At 36.3% G+C, this 13,316-nt stretch overlaps 1 protein-coding gene across 3 annotated transcripts in view; it reads right to left on the minus strand.

The window, feature by feature from the left end:
* Positions 1-13,316, minus strand: part of micu1 (mitochondrial calcium uptake 1) — a 117,263-nt gene that overhangs the window by 79,062 nt on the left and 24,885 nt on the right. For all 3 annotated transcript variants that reach the window (XM_059946488.1, XM_059946487.1, XM_059946489.1), the window contains one exon: positions 5,532-5,685. In XM_059946488.1, the coding sequence (XP_059802471.1) occupies positions 5,532-5,685 (154 nt within the window). The remainder of the gene's footprint in view (positions 1-5,531; positions 5,686-13,316) is intronic.

The raw sequence follows: 13,316 nt of genomic DNA on the forward strand, positions 1-13,316 counted from the left end.
TTAAAAGATGCGCTTCTGTTGGTCTTTCCAAATAACCCTCCGTTACTTGATCGCGCACATAGAATTTGGCGTCGATCATTGAGTGCTCCAGCTAAACCTTCGGTTGTAATTGTCCGGTTTGATTATGTACATGACAAAGAACAACTTATTCGTGTGGCTTGGCGGGCAGGAATGGTTAAATTTCAAGATTACTATTTCCGTTTGGTTGAAGATTTTAGTCCTGAAGTTATGAGGAAAAGGCTTCTTTTTAAACCTCTGATGTCTGAATGTTATGAGAAAAACCTAAAACCTGCGCTCTTATACCCTGCAAAGCTTAGAATCTCTCCGCCGAATGCTCCACGCCAGGTTTTCCTTTCTACATCTGAAGCGAGAAGTTATCTGGATGAGAACTTCCCTACTGCTACAGACACTAATCTCTAATAAATGAGTGATTCTGATCCTGTAAGATGGTTTTCGATTCCTCAAACCAGATTTAGTCTCTGGTTATTGGTGTAGGTTTATCCTAATTTATATTTAAGTTAAAGTGTGTTTTCATCATATTAATCGCTCCGTGTTATACACTTTAACCATTATACTATATTCTTGACTATTATTTTTGTTCCTTCGAAGGTGTATTTTTAACCCTTAGAAGGTGAATTCTTTTTTTATTAAGATGGTAGTTTTTTGAAAAATATTTTTTTGGTTTTTTTTAAGATGGCGGTATTTTTTTTTCTCTCTTGTCTTCTTCCTACAATGCATCGTTTATCATAGTTTAAATATGTTTTGTTTTGTCTGGGTTATAACCCGATTTATAAGCTTTTATTGATTATATTCTTTTTTTTACAACTAAGTATATTAAGAAGTGTGGTTTTAGTATAGTGATAATAATTTTTAAGGTTGGGGTGGTTTTTTTTATATATATCCTTTATATACGGAGTGGTCTTCCGCTGATATGGGGGTAGAATTAGTCTTATCTTTTCCTTTTTCAAGCCACAATTTGGCTTATTCTTGTCTTTTTCTTATGGGGCTGGGGGATGGTCTGTTTTCAAATTTTATTTTTCCTTTACTAGTTTGTTTCAGTTTTTTCATTTGGGCTGTTTTTGAACTTCAAATATGTCTACGATGTCGTCACTTCCGGGTCTGCTCTTTATTTTTGTTCCTCTTCCAGGTGCATGAGTTTAAAATCTGGTTAACCCCTTTTATACCAAAGGGTTGATTTTAGAATTATGGCTCAGACCATTAATTTTGTGTCTTGGAATACTAATGGTTTAAACCATCCGATTAAACGAAAGAAGATTTTCAAAGTATTCCAAAGACTTAATGCTCATATTATTTTTGTTCAAGAAACTCATGTGAGGAAGGAGGACAAATATCGCTTTTTTAGGTCTTGGCGGGGTCAACAGTATCATTCGAATTCGAATGCCAAAGTAAAGGGAGTTTCAATTTTTATTGACTTCTCTATTGCATTTGTTCAACACGATATCTTTTCGGATCTGAATGGTAGATTTTTGTTAATTACGGGTTTACTTTGTAATAAAAAGGTTGCTATGTTTAATGTTTATGCTCCAAATGTGGATTGTCCTGATTTTTTTAAGTCCTTATTTACTTCTTTACCTAATCTAAATGAATACAAGTTAATAATGGGTGGTGACTTTAATTGTTGTTTAAATCCTTTGATGGATAAATCTTTATCTATTCAGACTTTACCCAATAAGTCAGCCACTTGTATTAACTCCTTTTTGTCTGATAATGGAGTTTTTGATATTTGGAGATTTCGGTATCCTAACGATAAAGAGTTTTCTTTTTTTTCACATGTTTATCATTCTTATTCCAGAATTGATTATTTTTTTATTGACTCTTGTTTTATTCCATTGGTAATTGGCTGTAATTATGATATTATAGCTATCTCTGACCATGCTCCATTAAAACTTTCTATTAAATTTACAGATACAGTTTCTAATGTTAGACAATGGCGATTTGACTCTACTTTACTGCAAGATCCGGACTTTGTTAAATTTATGAAGGAACAGATCGATTTCTTCTTTTCAACCAATTCCACGGATGATATTTCTTGCAGAACACTTTGGGACACTTTTAAAGCGTATATACGTGGACAGATTACCTCTTACTCCATTGGTTTGAGAAAACGCATTAAGAAGGAAACTCTTTTATTGGTCGATAAAATTAAAGAGATTGACAAGAAATATTCGATCACTCCTAGTAAGGAGCTTTCCAAACAAAGGGTTGAACTTCAAACGGAACATAGTTTATTACTTACATCTCCGATTGAAAATCAATTAATGAAAACCAGATCTGATTTTTATATACATAGTGATAAATCAGGTAAACTGTTAGCTAGTCAGTTGAAGAGTGCTTTGGTTAATCGTCAAATCACTAAGATTCGTCAGCAGAATGGGGATTTGACAGTTAACCATGATGAGATAAATAAGTAATTTCAAGACTTTTATACCTTCCTGTATCAATCTGAATTCCCACAGGATCGTAATACCATGTGTGATTTTCTTGGGAAATTGAATTTTCCAAAATTATCATCTGATGATCTTTCAATATTGGATACTTCTATTACGGACGCAGAAATCAAAGGGGTTATTTCCTCAATGAATTCTGGGAAAGCACCAGGTCCAGATGGGTATACAGTAGAATTTTTAAAATGTTTTTCTGCTACTCTTTCTCCCTGGTTATGCAGGGTTTTTGAGGAAGCGATTAGTTTGGGGAATTTGCCACAATCTTTTTATAGAGCTTCTATTTCTTTAATACTGAAGAAAGATAAAGACCCTACTGACTGTGCATCCTATAGACCAATATCTTTATTGAATGTAGACTCCAAGATCTTTTCCAAGTTACTGGCATCCAGGTTGGAGAAGGTTTTACCCCAAATTATTTCGGAAGATCAAACCGGTTTTATTAAAAATCGCTATTCTTTTTTCAATGTTAGGAGATTACTGAATATTGTCTACACTCCTTCACATAGCTCTTCAGAATGTGTTATTTCATTAGATGCGGAGAAAGCATTTGATAGAGTTGAGTGGCCTTACTTATTTAATGTGTTGGAGAAGTTTAATTTTAGTCCGACATTCATTTCCTGGATTAAACTGATTTATCACACTCCAGTAGCCTCAGTGTTTACTAATAATCAAAGATCTCCCTTTTTTTGTTTATTTCGGGGTACTAGACAAGGCTGTCCTCTTAGCCTATTACTACTTAACATTGCTTTAGAACCTTTAGCAATTGCCATCAGAGAATCACAAGATATTTCGGGTATTAATCGTGGGACAGATATTCATAAGTTATCTTTGTATGGAGATGATTTATTATTATTCATTTCTAACCCTGAGAAATCTATTCCAGCAGTTCTATCATTGTTGGCTCAATTTAGTGAGTTTTCTGGGTATAAGTTAAATCTTAATAAGAGTGAATTGTTTCCTTTGAATAGACAGGTCCCAATTTATGGAAATTTACCTTTTAAATTAGTTAATGACTCTTTTATTTACTTAGGGATTAAAATCACAAAAAATCATAAAGAATTATTTAGGTTTAATTTTTTACCCTTAATTGATCAGATTAAAGGTTTGTTTACTAAGTGGTCACCATTATCTTTATCTCTGATAGGTAGGATTAATGCTATTAAGATGGTTATTTTACCTAAGTTTTTATATATTTTTCAAGTAGTACCAATTTTTATTCCGAAGTCTTTTTTTACTAATGTTGATTCAAAAATTTCCTCATATATATGGCAGAATAAAAATCCCAGGTTAGTTAAAATATATTTACAGAAGACAAAGAAGGAAGGCGGGATAGCATTACCTAATTTCAGATTTTATTATTGGGCAGTTAATATTAGATATTTGTTATGTTGGTTGAAAGATTGGGATGGATCTTCTGGCCCTCATTGGGTGGGTTTGGAAATTAAATCAGTACCAGGTTTTGTTCTGGGTTCTATTTTAGGGACTTCTTTCCCTTTTGCTCTTTCTAAATTGCTGAAACGAATTGACAACCCAATATTTCAACATACTTTACGTATATGGTTTCAATTTCGGAAATATTTCGGGTTGACTCAATTCGTTTTAAATACTCCTATTGTATCTAATTGCTTTTTCCACCTTTCAATTATAGATCAAGCTTATTCGGCTTGGAAAACTAAGGGATTACTAAGATTTTCTGATTTATTTTTGGACAATTGTTTTATGTCTTTTGAGCAATTATCTAATAAATATAATTTGCCTAGATTTCATTTTTTTAGATATTTACAGATTAGGCATTTTTTAAGTACTGTACTTCCTACGTTTCCAAATTTTGTGTCTTCAGATATTTTGGAGAGTTTGTTTGAATTAAACCCTTTTCAAAAAGGGCTTTTATCAAAACTTTATAATATAATTATGAAGATACGTTCAGAGCCCCTTTATAAGGTAAAAAATTATTGGGAAAGAGAGCTTAATCTCATCATTCCTATTGAGAATTGGGATAGAATTCTTCAATTAGTTAATATATCTTCTATATGTGCCAAACATTCATTAATACAATTTAAGGTTGTACATAGGGCCCATATGTCCAAGGATAAATTAGCTCATTTTTATTCTTATATAAATCCTATTTGTGATAGATGTCAATTTGAAACTGCGTCTTTAACTCATATGTTTTGGTCTTGTCCGTTTTTGAAAAAATATCGTAAAGATATTTTTGATATTATCTCTGCGGTATTAAACATCGATTTACAACCCCATCCTATTACCGCAATTTTTGGTTTACCAATGATGGACTTACTGCATTTATTTTCTTCCGCCTGTTGAATGATTACATTTCTCACTCTGATGGCTAGATCTATTTTGCTGAATTGGAAGGAAATTAATCCTCCCACTGTATTTCATTGGTTTTCTCAAACTATGTTATGTTTAAATATAGAAAAAATTAGAAGTGGTGTATTTGATACTTCTATTAAATTTGAAAAGATATGGAGACCATTTATTCAATATTTTCATATGATGTAATATGACCCTGTTCCAGGCTTATTTGATTTTCCAGCTTTAATCTTATTTATGTTGAGAGGATCGGAGTTGATGACACTGATGATTATGTACTCTTGTGAGATATTATAGACAGCCCTTTTTTTTCCTTTTCTAGTTTTTTTCTTTTCTTTTTTTTCTTTATTAGCTATTAGATTAGTAGTTTAGTTATTTTTGCATAATATATTTTTTTCTTTTTTCTGTGTTTTTTTTCTATATTATATATTATGTAATACCTAGATTTACCTTGTTCATACATATACTGTATGATTTATGTTTTGGGAAAACTCATTTATATAGTAATGATTGTTTATGTATTCTTTCATGTGTAATGGGAATTTGTATGTTTGTAATCCCTTTATTAATATATCAATTGTATTTTGTACTTATTATTAATGATAATAAAAAGATTGAAAAAGGAAGAAAAAACATCCATGGCAAGTTTTAAAAAATACATGATATTAACATATACTCTGTGCAGGTACACCTATGACAATAAACTTGAACTTGACTCGATCAATTTAAATATACCTTCCGATCTCTGAATCCTCTCCGCTTCTTTTTTTCACTGTGTCCATCCTCTTCCTGTGGCTTTACAGCGTCTCCACCATCTTTTTGCTCTTCTACTTCAGAGGAATCAGTTTTTGGAATGTGCTTCACTGTTGCAGCAGCTTCTGCATGAGCTCTGAAGACAAATTTAAAAAAATTAAACATTATTGTACAGAGTAAAACTATCTAGTAATTTTGTTTGGATAGGCATCTGGTTCGGGAGTAAACCCCAAGGCAAAATTCCGGAGACAGGGTCCCTAAGGCAGTTTGATTTTGTTTACAACTTCACTCTGGCAACTTCTGTGACGACACTGGTGCCAAGCTGGTGCCCTTCCCCTGGACTACATCAGTGACGTGGAGAGGAGGAACCCACTGCATGGGCAACAGCTGGTTCTTCAAATCTTCCCGCCCAGGCTTACACTCTGGAGAAGACACAGTCCACCTGAAGCGCAGACCTATGATCCCCTGGGATTGACGGCTATACCTACCAAGCAACTGGAAAAACACATTAAAACATCTCATCTTCAAAGATTCCTGTAAGCCTTTATAATTTCACCCTTATATTAATATATATTTTTTTTTAAACACACAATCAGGATACTTACTTGGTCATCTCAAAACAAAAGGGCATTGTACAAATTCAGTTTCCAATGTAGACAGCTTTAAAGGGTCTTGCTACAGCACTATCAGCAAGAGAAATTTTAACATGAGCTTAGAATCTGAAAAACCCTTTAAATGAAAAACCCTTCTCCTCAATACTTACCATCATGATTGTTATGTTTGTGGTACGGGGAAGCCCAGCGGCCATTAATAACACACACGAGAGCGAGAGAGGCGAGAAATAAATGAGCAGCTATTTATTTTACTCGTAGGTCATTTAACCAGAATCCTCTCTCACATGATGTCCAGTACATAATACACAGGGAAGCTTGACAGCAACCCGTAATGGTCAAAATATACATGAATACATAACAGTGATATCCTTCTCAATGCTCTTTATGTCCTTCCACACCTTTGGCTACCTGTCCTTTTGCTCCCCCAGCACTAGGCACATTCCCTATTACAGTCTTCAGCCTCAGTTCTTCGTTCAAAATTCCTATTTTCAACATATAGTCTGAGTCACCTTCCTTACAGTGCAACTTGGTAAATACATAATCTACTAAGAAAGGTAAAACAGAGATGTGTTCTACATAAGTCATGTTTCCTGATGAAAAGACTTTGATCATCTTTCAACACAATGGAATTCATAATCATTCAGTGGACTGGAAGTTTGTAATGTGGACAAATACAAGAAGTAAATTATTCTGGAAAAACAATTTCCATGAATTGATGCCCTGTTCCAACATCCAAAATCTGTTAAGATATTAAGAACTTTGCAGTCATGTTCTTCATCAACAAAATGTAAATTGTATTCAAGATGAAGACTCCTGACCCAAAATGATGACTTATTATTCCCCTCTACTGATGCTGCCTGACCTGCTGAGTTCCGCCAATATTTTGTGCGTGTTTTCGTAAAGTATACTTGAAATATTTCTAATTTGGTAAAGCTTTTTAGAAAGAAAATGTAACAACAAAAATAAACTAGATTTGCAACTTTTTTTTGTAGGAGGGATTGAAGTACAAACAACAAAAGCAGGTTGTTGGTGAGGATGAAGTAATTAAGTGCTATCATCTGGGATCTGGCCAAATGCTCATATTCTTCACTTGTGGTGCTAGGCTGCATTAATCAATTCTGGATACAGATTAAGCTGACATGTCATACCTAGGAGTTACCTATCAAGGGAAATAGGCAGCAAGTGAAACTTAGCTTCAGATATCAGATTCTATTCCCCTACCACAAAACATCCTGACTTGTCATTGCTGTCAAAGATCTTAAAGCATTTCAACTTGTATATGTCTTTCGACTGTCAGAAAATTTCTTTGAGGAGAAAACATTTATTGTTAAAATAAGTTTAAATAAACCCTGTTATGTAGAAAATGAAAGGATTACCATACGAGAAACATCTGGCAGCTCTTGGGCTGTATTCCCTAAAGTTCAGGAGAATGGGGGGGGGGATCTCATAGAAACATTCCGAATGTTAAAAAGCCTGAACACATTAGATATGGCAAAGTTATTTCCCATGGTAGGGGAGTCTGGGACAAGAGGGCACCACTTCAGGATTGAAGGACATCCATTTAGAACAGAGGTGCGGAGAAATTACTTTAGTCAGAAGGTGCTAAATCTGTGGAATTTGTAGTCACAAGTGGCTGTGGAAGCCAAGCCATTGGGTGTATTTAAGGCAGAGATAGCTAGGGTCTTGATTAGCCAGGGCATCAAAGGGTGTGGAGAGAAGGCAGGGGAATGGGGATTACTGGAAGAACTGGATCAGCCCATGATTGAATGGCGGAGCAGACTCGATGGGCCAAATGGCTTACTTCTGCTTCTATATCTTATGGTCTTAAAACTACCATGTTTTAATTTCTGAAATGCACGTTAAATTGAAGTTCAGCTCTCAGCCCTTTGTTTTTATTCATACTGAGGAAACTTATTCCAATGCAAGAAGTTGCATAATTCTTCTTGTTAAAGCTATCTCTGATGGAAAATAAGTGGTTAAACGTGCTTTGTATGTAGCTGCTCTCTTTAGTGTATCAGTGTTCTGCCACTGGATTCAATGACCAATCCAGCAGTGGACCAGTGGGTCAGATACATCAAGAGATCTTCAGCTTCTCTTATAAGCCAAGCAGAATGTGACAGATACCAATTCTCCAACCAACTTCTGGCTAATGAACAAACCAGTCCAATATTCACCAGTCTCCTTGTTTTATACTTCGAAACAGTATGATACACTGAAATTTGTTCTCAAGTGGAGCCTAAAGTTACAAAATCTGGCAATATGATATTGATTAATTATGGGAACATTGTTCAATTGGTCACCAAGATGCTCCGAAGACAGAAAATTATTTATAAAAGTCAAAGCTGATCTGTAATGCTGAGGTTTTATAAAACATTGGTCAGACCAGATATGGTGTATTGTGAGCATCTTTGGGCCCCGAATACAAGATATTCTGGCATTGGAGAAGGACAGAAGGGGTTTGTTTTCAAGAATGGAAGAGTTAATATACAAAGAGCATTTGATAGTTCTGTGCCTGCACTAGCTGGAGTTCAAAAGAATGGGGGGGGGGGCAATCTCAGTGAAACCTACTGAATATTATAAGGTCTATATAGTATGGATGTGGTGAGGATGTTTCCAATAGTTGGAGAGTCTGGGATCAGAAGGCACAGGCTCAGAAATTAAGGACATTGCTTTAGAACAGAAATGAAGAGAAATTTCTTTAGCCTAAGGTTGGTTAGTCTGCAAGATTCAATGCCATAATCGGCTGTGGAGGATGCATCATTGGGTATATTTAAAGCAGGGGTTGATGGGTTCTTGATTATAAGCATACCTAAGGTTATATGGAGAAGGCAGGAAAATGAGATTGAGAGGGATAATAAACAAAATCATAATCGAATGGCAGAGCAGACTCAATGGACTGAATGTCCTAAGTCTGCACCTATGTCTTATCTTTCTGAACTCCAAACCCTTTGCAATAAAGAGCACAATATCCTCATTGCAACTTGCCTTTTGACCCATTTTCACATCATAGGCAAACTTGGAGAGCTTTTATTTAACTTCCCTCTCCAGGTCATTGAAGTAAATATTAAATAATCTAAGACCTGTAGCGGTGTGCTACACGCAGCGCTAAAATTAGGACACGGAGTCGGTAACTGCAGTCGAAGGAAAAACTTTATTCGAAATCCCCAGCCTCACTTTTAAGCCTCCCTCAATCTGCCCCCTGTGGCGCAGAGGCTCCAAAGCTCTGTGCTCGCAAATCCCCGCAGGCTATCTCCCTTAGCCGGAACGCTGGCTAATTGTGAGCCGGTTCGGATGTGCCAGGAAATGGGTCGCCACAGACCACTGATTCCTGGGACAATCCACTACTTACATTCTTCAATCTGAAATAAAACCATTCATTCCAATCTTGTTTTCTATGCAAAAACTAGTTTTCACTTGCTATTAAATCCAAGGTATTTCAAGAGTATTTTCAGGGTGTTGTTATGAATGTGAAGCAACTCTGAGGGGCTGAAGGGTACAAAGTCGCCCCCTCCTTTTTGAGAATCGCAAGATCACTGTTAATTCGGGTCTGGGACCCAGGAAATGAGAGTGAGACACACGGAATACACAAGGTTTGGAATGTGTCCTGGCCTCAGCGGAACGGAGCCACTGATAACGGCCATTGTCTCTTGGAGACGGAATTATGTATTGAGTACTGTACTATTCATTGAAGCCCCTCAAGGGACAACCAGAGTGGGCTGGTTGAGGGATTGCATCATCCCAACCTGATTGACATCTGAGACCCCGTGAGTAAGGATAAAAGAGGGGTCTCGGGAACAACCCCTTTAGACGCACCAGGAGAAATGCTGGAAATCCAGTGACAGCGTTTTATAGCAAAAGCCAGTGGGGGCTCGTGTGTGTCCTCCCTTGCCAGGGTGGCGGGCTCATCACGGAAGAACGGTTTAGCTAAAGGAGAGGCCACAAGTGAACGACCACGACAACGAGACTCCTGACGGATTGAAATCATAAAAGGAAAGCTGGCAAGTTTGTCTCCAAATCTCTCTCTCTCTCCAACCATTGCAACACAGCGGTCCCCAACGGCTGCAGCCTGCATGAACTGAGTGAACGTTATATTTCCATCGGACAATACATTATCCCCTAGACAACGATAGAGCTTATTTCTTATTGATTATTATTATACCCACACTTTTAGATTTAATATTGACGACGTATATTATCTGTATATTTGCATTGATATTATTTTGTGTATTTTTACTAATAAATACTGTTACAAATCGTATCATCAGACTTCAACGGACGTCTCCATCTTTGCTGGTAAGTGACCCAGTTATGGGGTTCGTAACAGTGTTCAGAATGTGGAACTTGAAATGGTTGAGATGGTTAGCAACAATAATTTGTGGAGGAACTACATATATGTGAAGAACAGAAGGTATGTCTATTATGTGAAATAGAAGGCAACCATGTGAAGCATTAATGTACACCTGAAATTAAAAGGTTGAATTTAGTAAAAGTGAGTATTTGAATAATGAATACCTATACAACCAAACACAAATAAAAAAAACTGTTGACCTATCATCGTGTTATTGCTACCTGCTGTTGTTACAGGTGAAGTATCCAGGGTGTACTCTGAAAAACTCGAAAAGCTGGTTTCTTGAAATTGTTGATTTCAACATAAAGTCCTGAAGGCTATAATGCTCAAGGTCAATAATGAAATGCTATTCCTCAAGCTCACAGTGTAAAGACCAGAGATAGAACCGAATGGAAATGGCATGGAGAACAAAAGTGACAGTTGGCTGGTCATCCTTGCAGACTATATCGGGGGGAGTCTTGGACCAGAAGGCATAGCCTCAGAATAGATGGATCCCCATTTTCAAACAGAGGTGAGGCGGAATCTCTTTAGAGGGTTGTGAATCAGTGGAACTCATTGCCACTGACAGCTGTAGAATTAGTAAGGGCATAAATGGCTTTGGTGAGAAGGCAGGAGAATAGGGTTGAGAGGGATAGCAAATTAGCTAAGATCAAAACGATGAAGCAAACTTGAGTTGAATTGCCCAAGTTTGCTCCAACATCTTAGGAAGTAAGCAATTGGTGCTTGGTTTCTTAAATTTTCAGAGTAAACTCACATTAGAGTCACAGAACACAAATTGCTGGAGAGGATAGCAAAGAATACCATCATCAAGTGCATCAGCCACTGGCCCCTAAATCCCAAAATCATTATTGAGCTAATCTCATTGAGTAATAATTCAAATAACAATTTCTTCAGTGTTGTACATACATATTTCAAAGATGGTAAATCACCATTCCAGATACAAATCAATTTTGTGCAGTAAGAACTCCTGCAATTTCCAAAGCACAGATAAAAATTCTAAGGCTAGAGTAAGTGGATAAAGTTATAGATTCATCTCTGATTTCATGACAAGGCTTGAGTTGGGGGTTAAATCTTCTCTGATGAGCACAAGTTGAATTTGCAAGTAAATAGCCTGATCCACTCAACCAACAATTGAAGTCAGAAAATTACAAAATAAAACGTGAGGATTTCAAGATTGTTTATTGTCATTCTTCAGTGCATGAGTGTAAAGGAGAATGAAATTATTGTTACTCTGGATCCAATGGAGCATTAAAAATATAATAAGTGTAAAGAACACAAACAAAAAGAACAATAAATATAAATGCAGTTCCTTCAAAAAGGATCTAGCCTCCGCAACCATTTTGATATTTTACTGCAATACACACAGAATGTTGGAAGAACTCAGCAGGTCAGGCAGCACCTATAGAAAATAGTAAACAGTCGACGTTTTGGGCTGAAATCCTCATCAGGGTTCATGTCTGTTCTGTTGCATTTTCTAAAGTTAAAATATATTGACATGGGATTTTTTAGAGCTAATCTACAAACCATCGTGCATCATGTCAAATCAAAAGAAACATTTGAAAACCTGTCAACAATTTACTGAAATTAAAAACTAAAATGGAGTCTGAAAAAGTAGTCACCCCCTTTGTAATTGCTACACTAACTTTTCTCAAGTGTACACTGTATACGACCTTACCAACTCACCCAATTTGATGATGTAGAAAATTGGAGGATCACCTAAATAAGTACCTCCTCTCCATGTCAGACCAACCTGATCGAACATCTCTGGCAAGACCTCAAGATTGCTGTCCACCACTGCTCCCCAAATAACCTGGCAATTTTGCAAGGAAGAATGTGTAAATCTTGCTCCATCACATTGTGCAAAGCTAATAGAGACTTATTCAGAGAAACCACTGGCTGTAATAGCTGCAAAAGGTGGTTCAGCTAAGTACTGACCAAAGAGGGATGAATACTTTTTGAACTGCTGACATTTTGGTTTTTGAATTTTTAGTTTTTCAAGCTTGACAATATTCCTGTGTGTTTTGGGCTCTACTGTGCAGGGGAAAAAAAGGAGCACATGACTCACAAATAAAAATTCTCAGTTAAATTGATCAAAGTCCCTGGTTATAATACTCATTTATGTGAACGAAGGGTTGGGGGCTGAATACTTTTACAAGGCACAGTATGAAAGCAATCCTATAAAACATAATGCATAAGCAATTGTTTTATACATAGGATGATTGTATGTAAATTAACTAAAATCAACAATCAACTCATTCATTTTACTGACCATGAGGGCAAATCGAGATGACTAAGTGTTCTTCAATGGCAGCTCTACAGGACTGCTCAGTAACATATTTTTGATGTTCTTCCATTCCCTCTTCACCATCCGCACCAAACATGCAGTCCACAGGAACTTTCCTCTATTTGTTGTTGACCCTTACCATAATTTCAAGTATTTAGTACTCTTACAAATATTCTAAAAACTGATTGAATACCCTTACCTATTCTCTACCTACAATTCTTTGCCTGGTATCCAAAAAGAACCATCATTTCTGATTCTTTTTCCTCTTTCCTGTTCTCCCCTTCAGGTTGAGCTACACAAGTTTTAACTTGTTTTAAAGCAGCAATGCACAAGCATCTCAGTATTGTTCAATGGGAATATCCCATAGTAAAGTGAAGAATGGTGCATGCATGAGAAAGAACAAGACAATCTTCTGGCTCACTGAGCAAGCTGATATATTGTCCAACTCATGTTTTCAACATTTCCTTTGCATTACTGACAGAGCATTCAGCTTTGTTGCTGAACACCAGATGATAAAAACA

The sequence above is a fragment of the Hypanus sabinus genome, chromosome 21 (genome assembly GCF_030144855.1).
Source record: "Hypanus sabinus isolate sHypSab1 chromosome 21, sHypSab1.hap1, whole genome shotgun sequence".
NCBI lineage: Eukaryota > Metazoa > Chordata > Chondrichthyes > Myliobatiformes > Dasyatidae > Hypanus > Hypanus sabinus.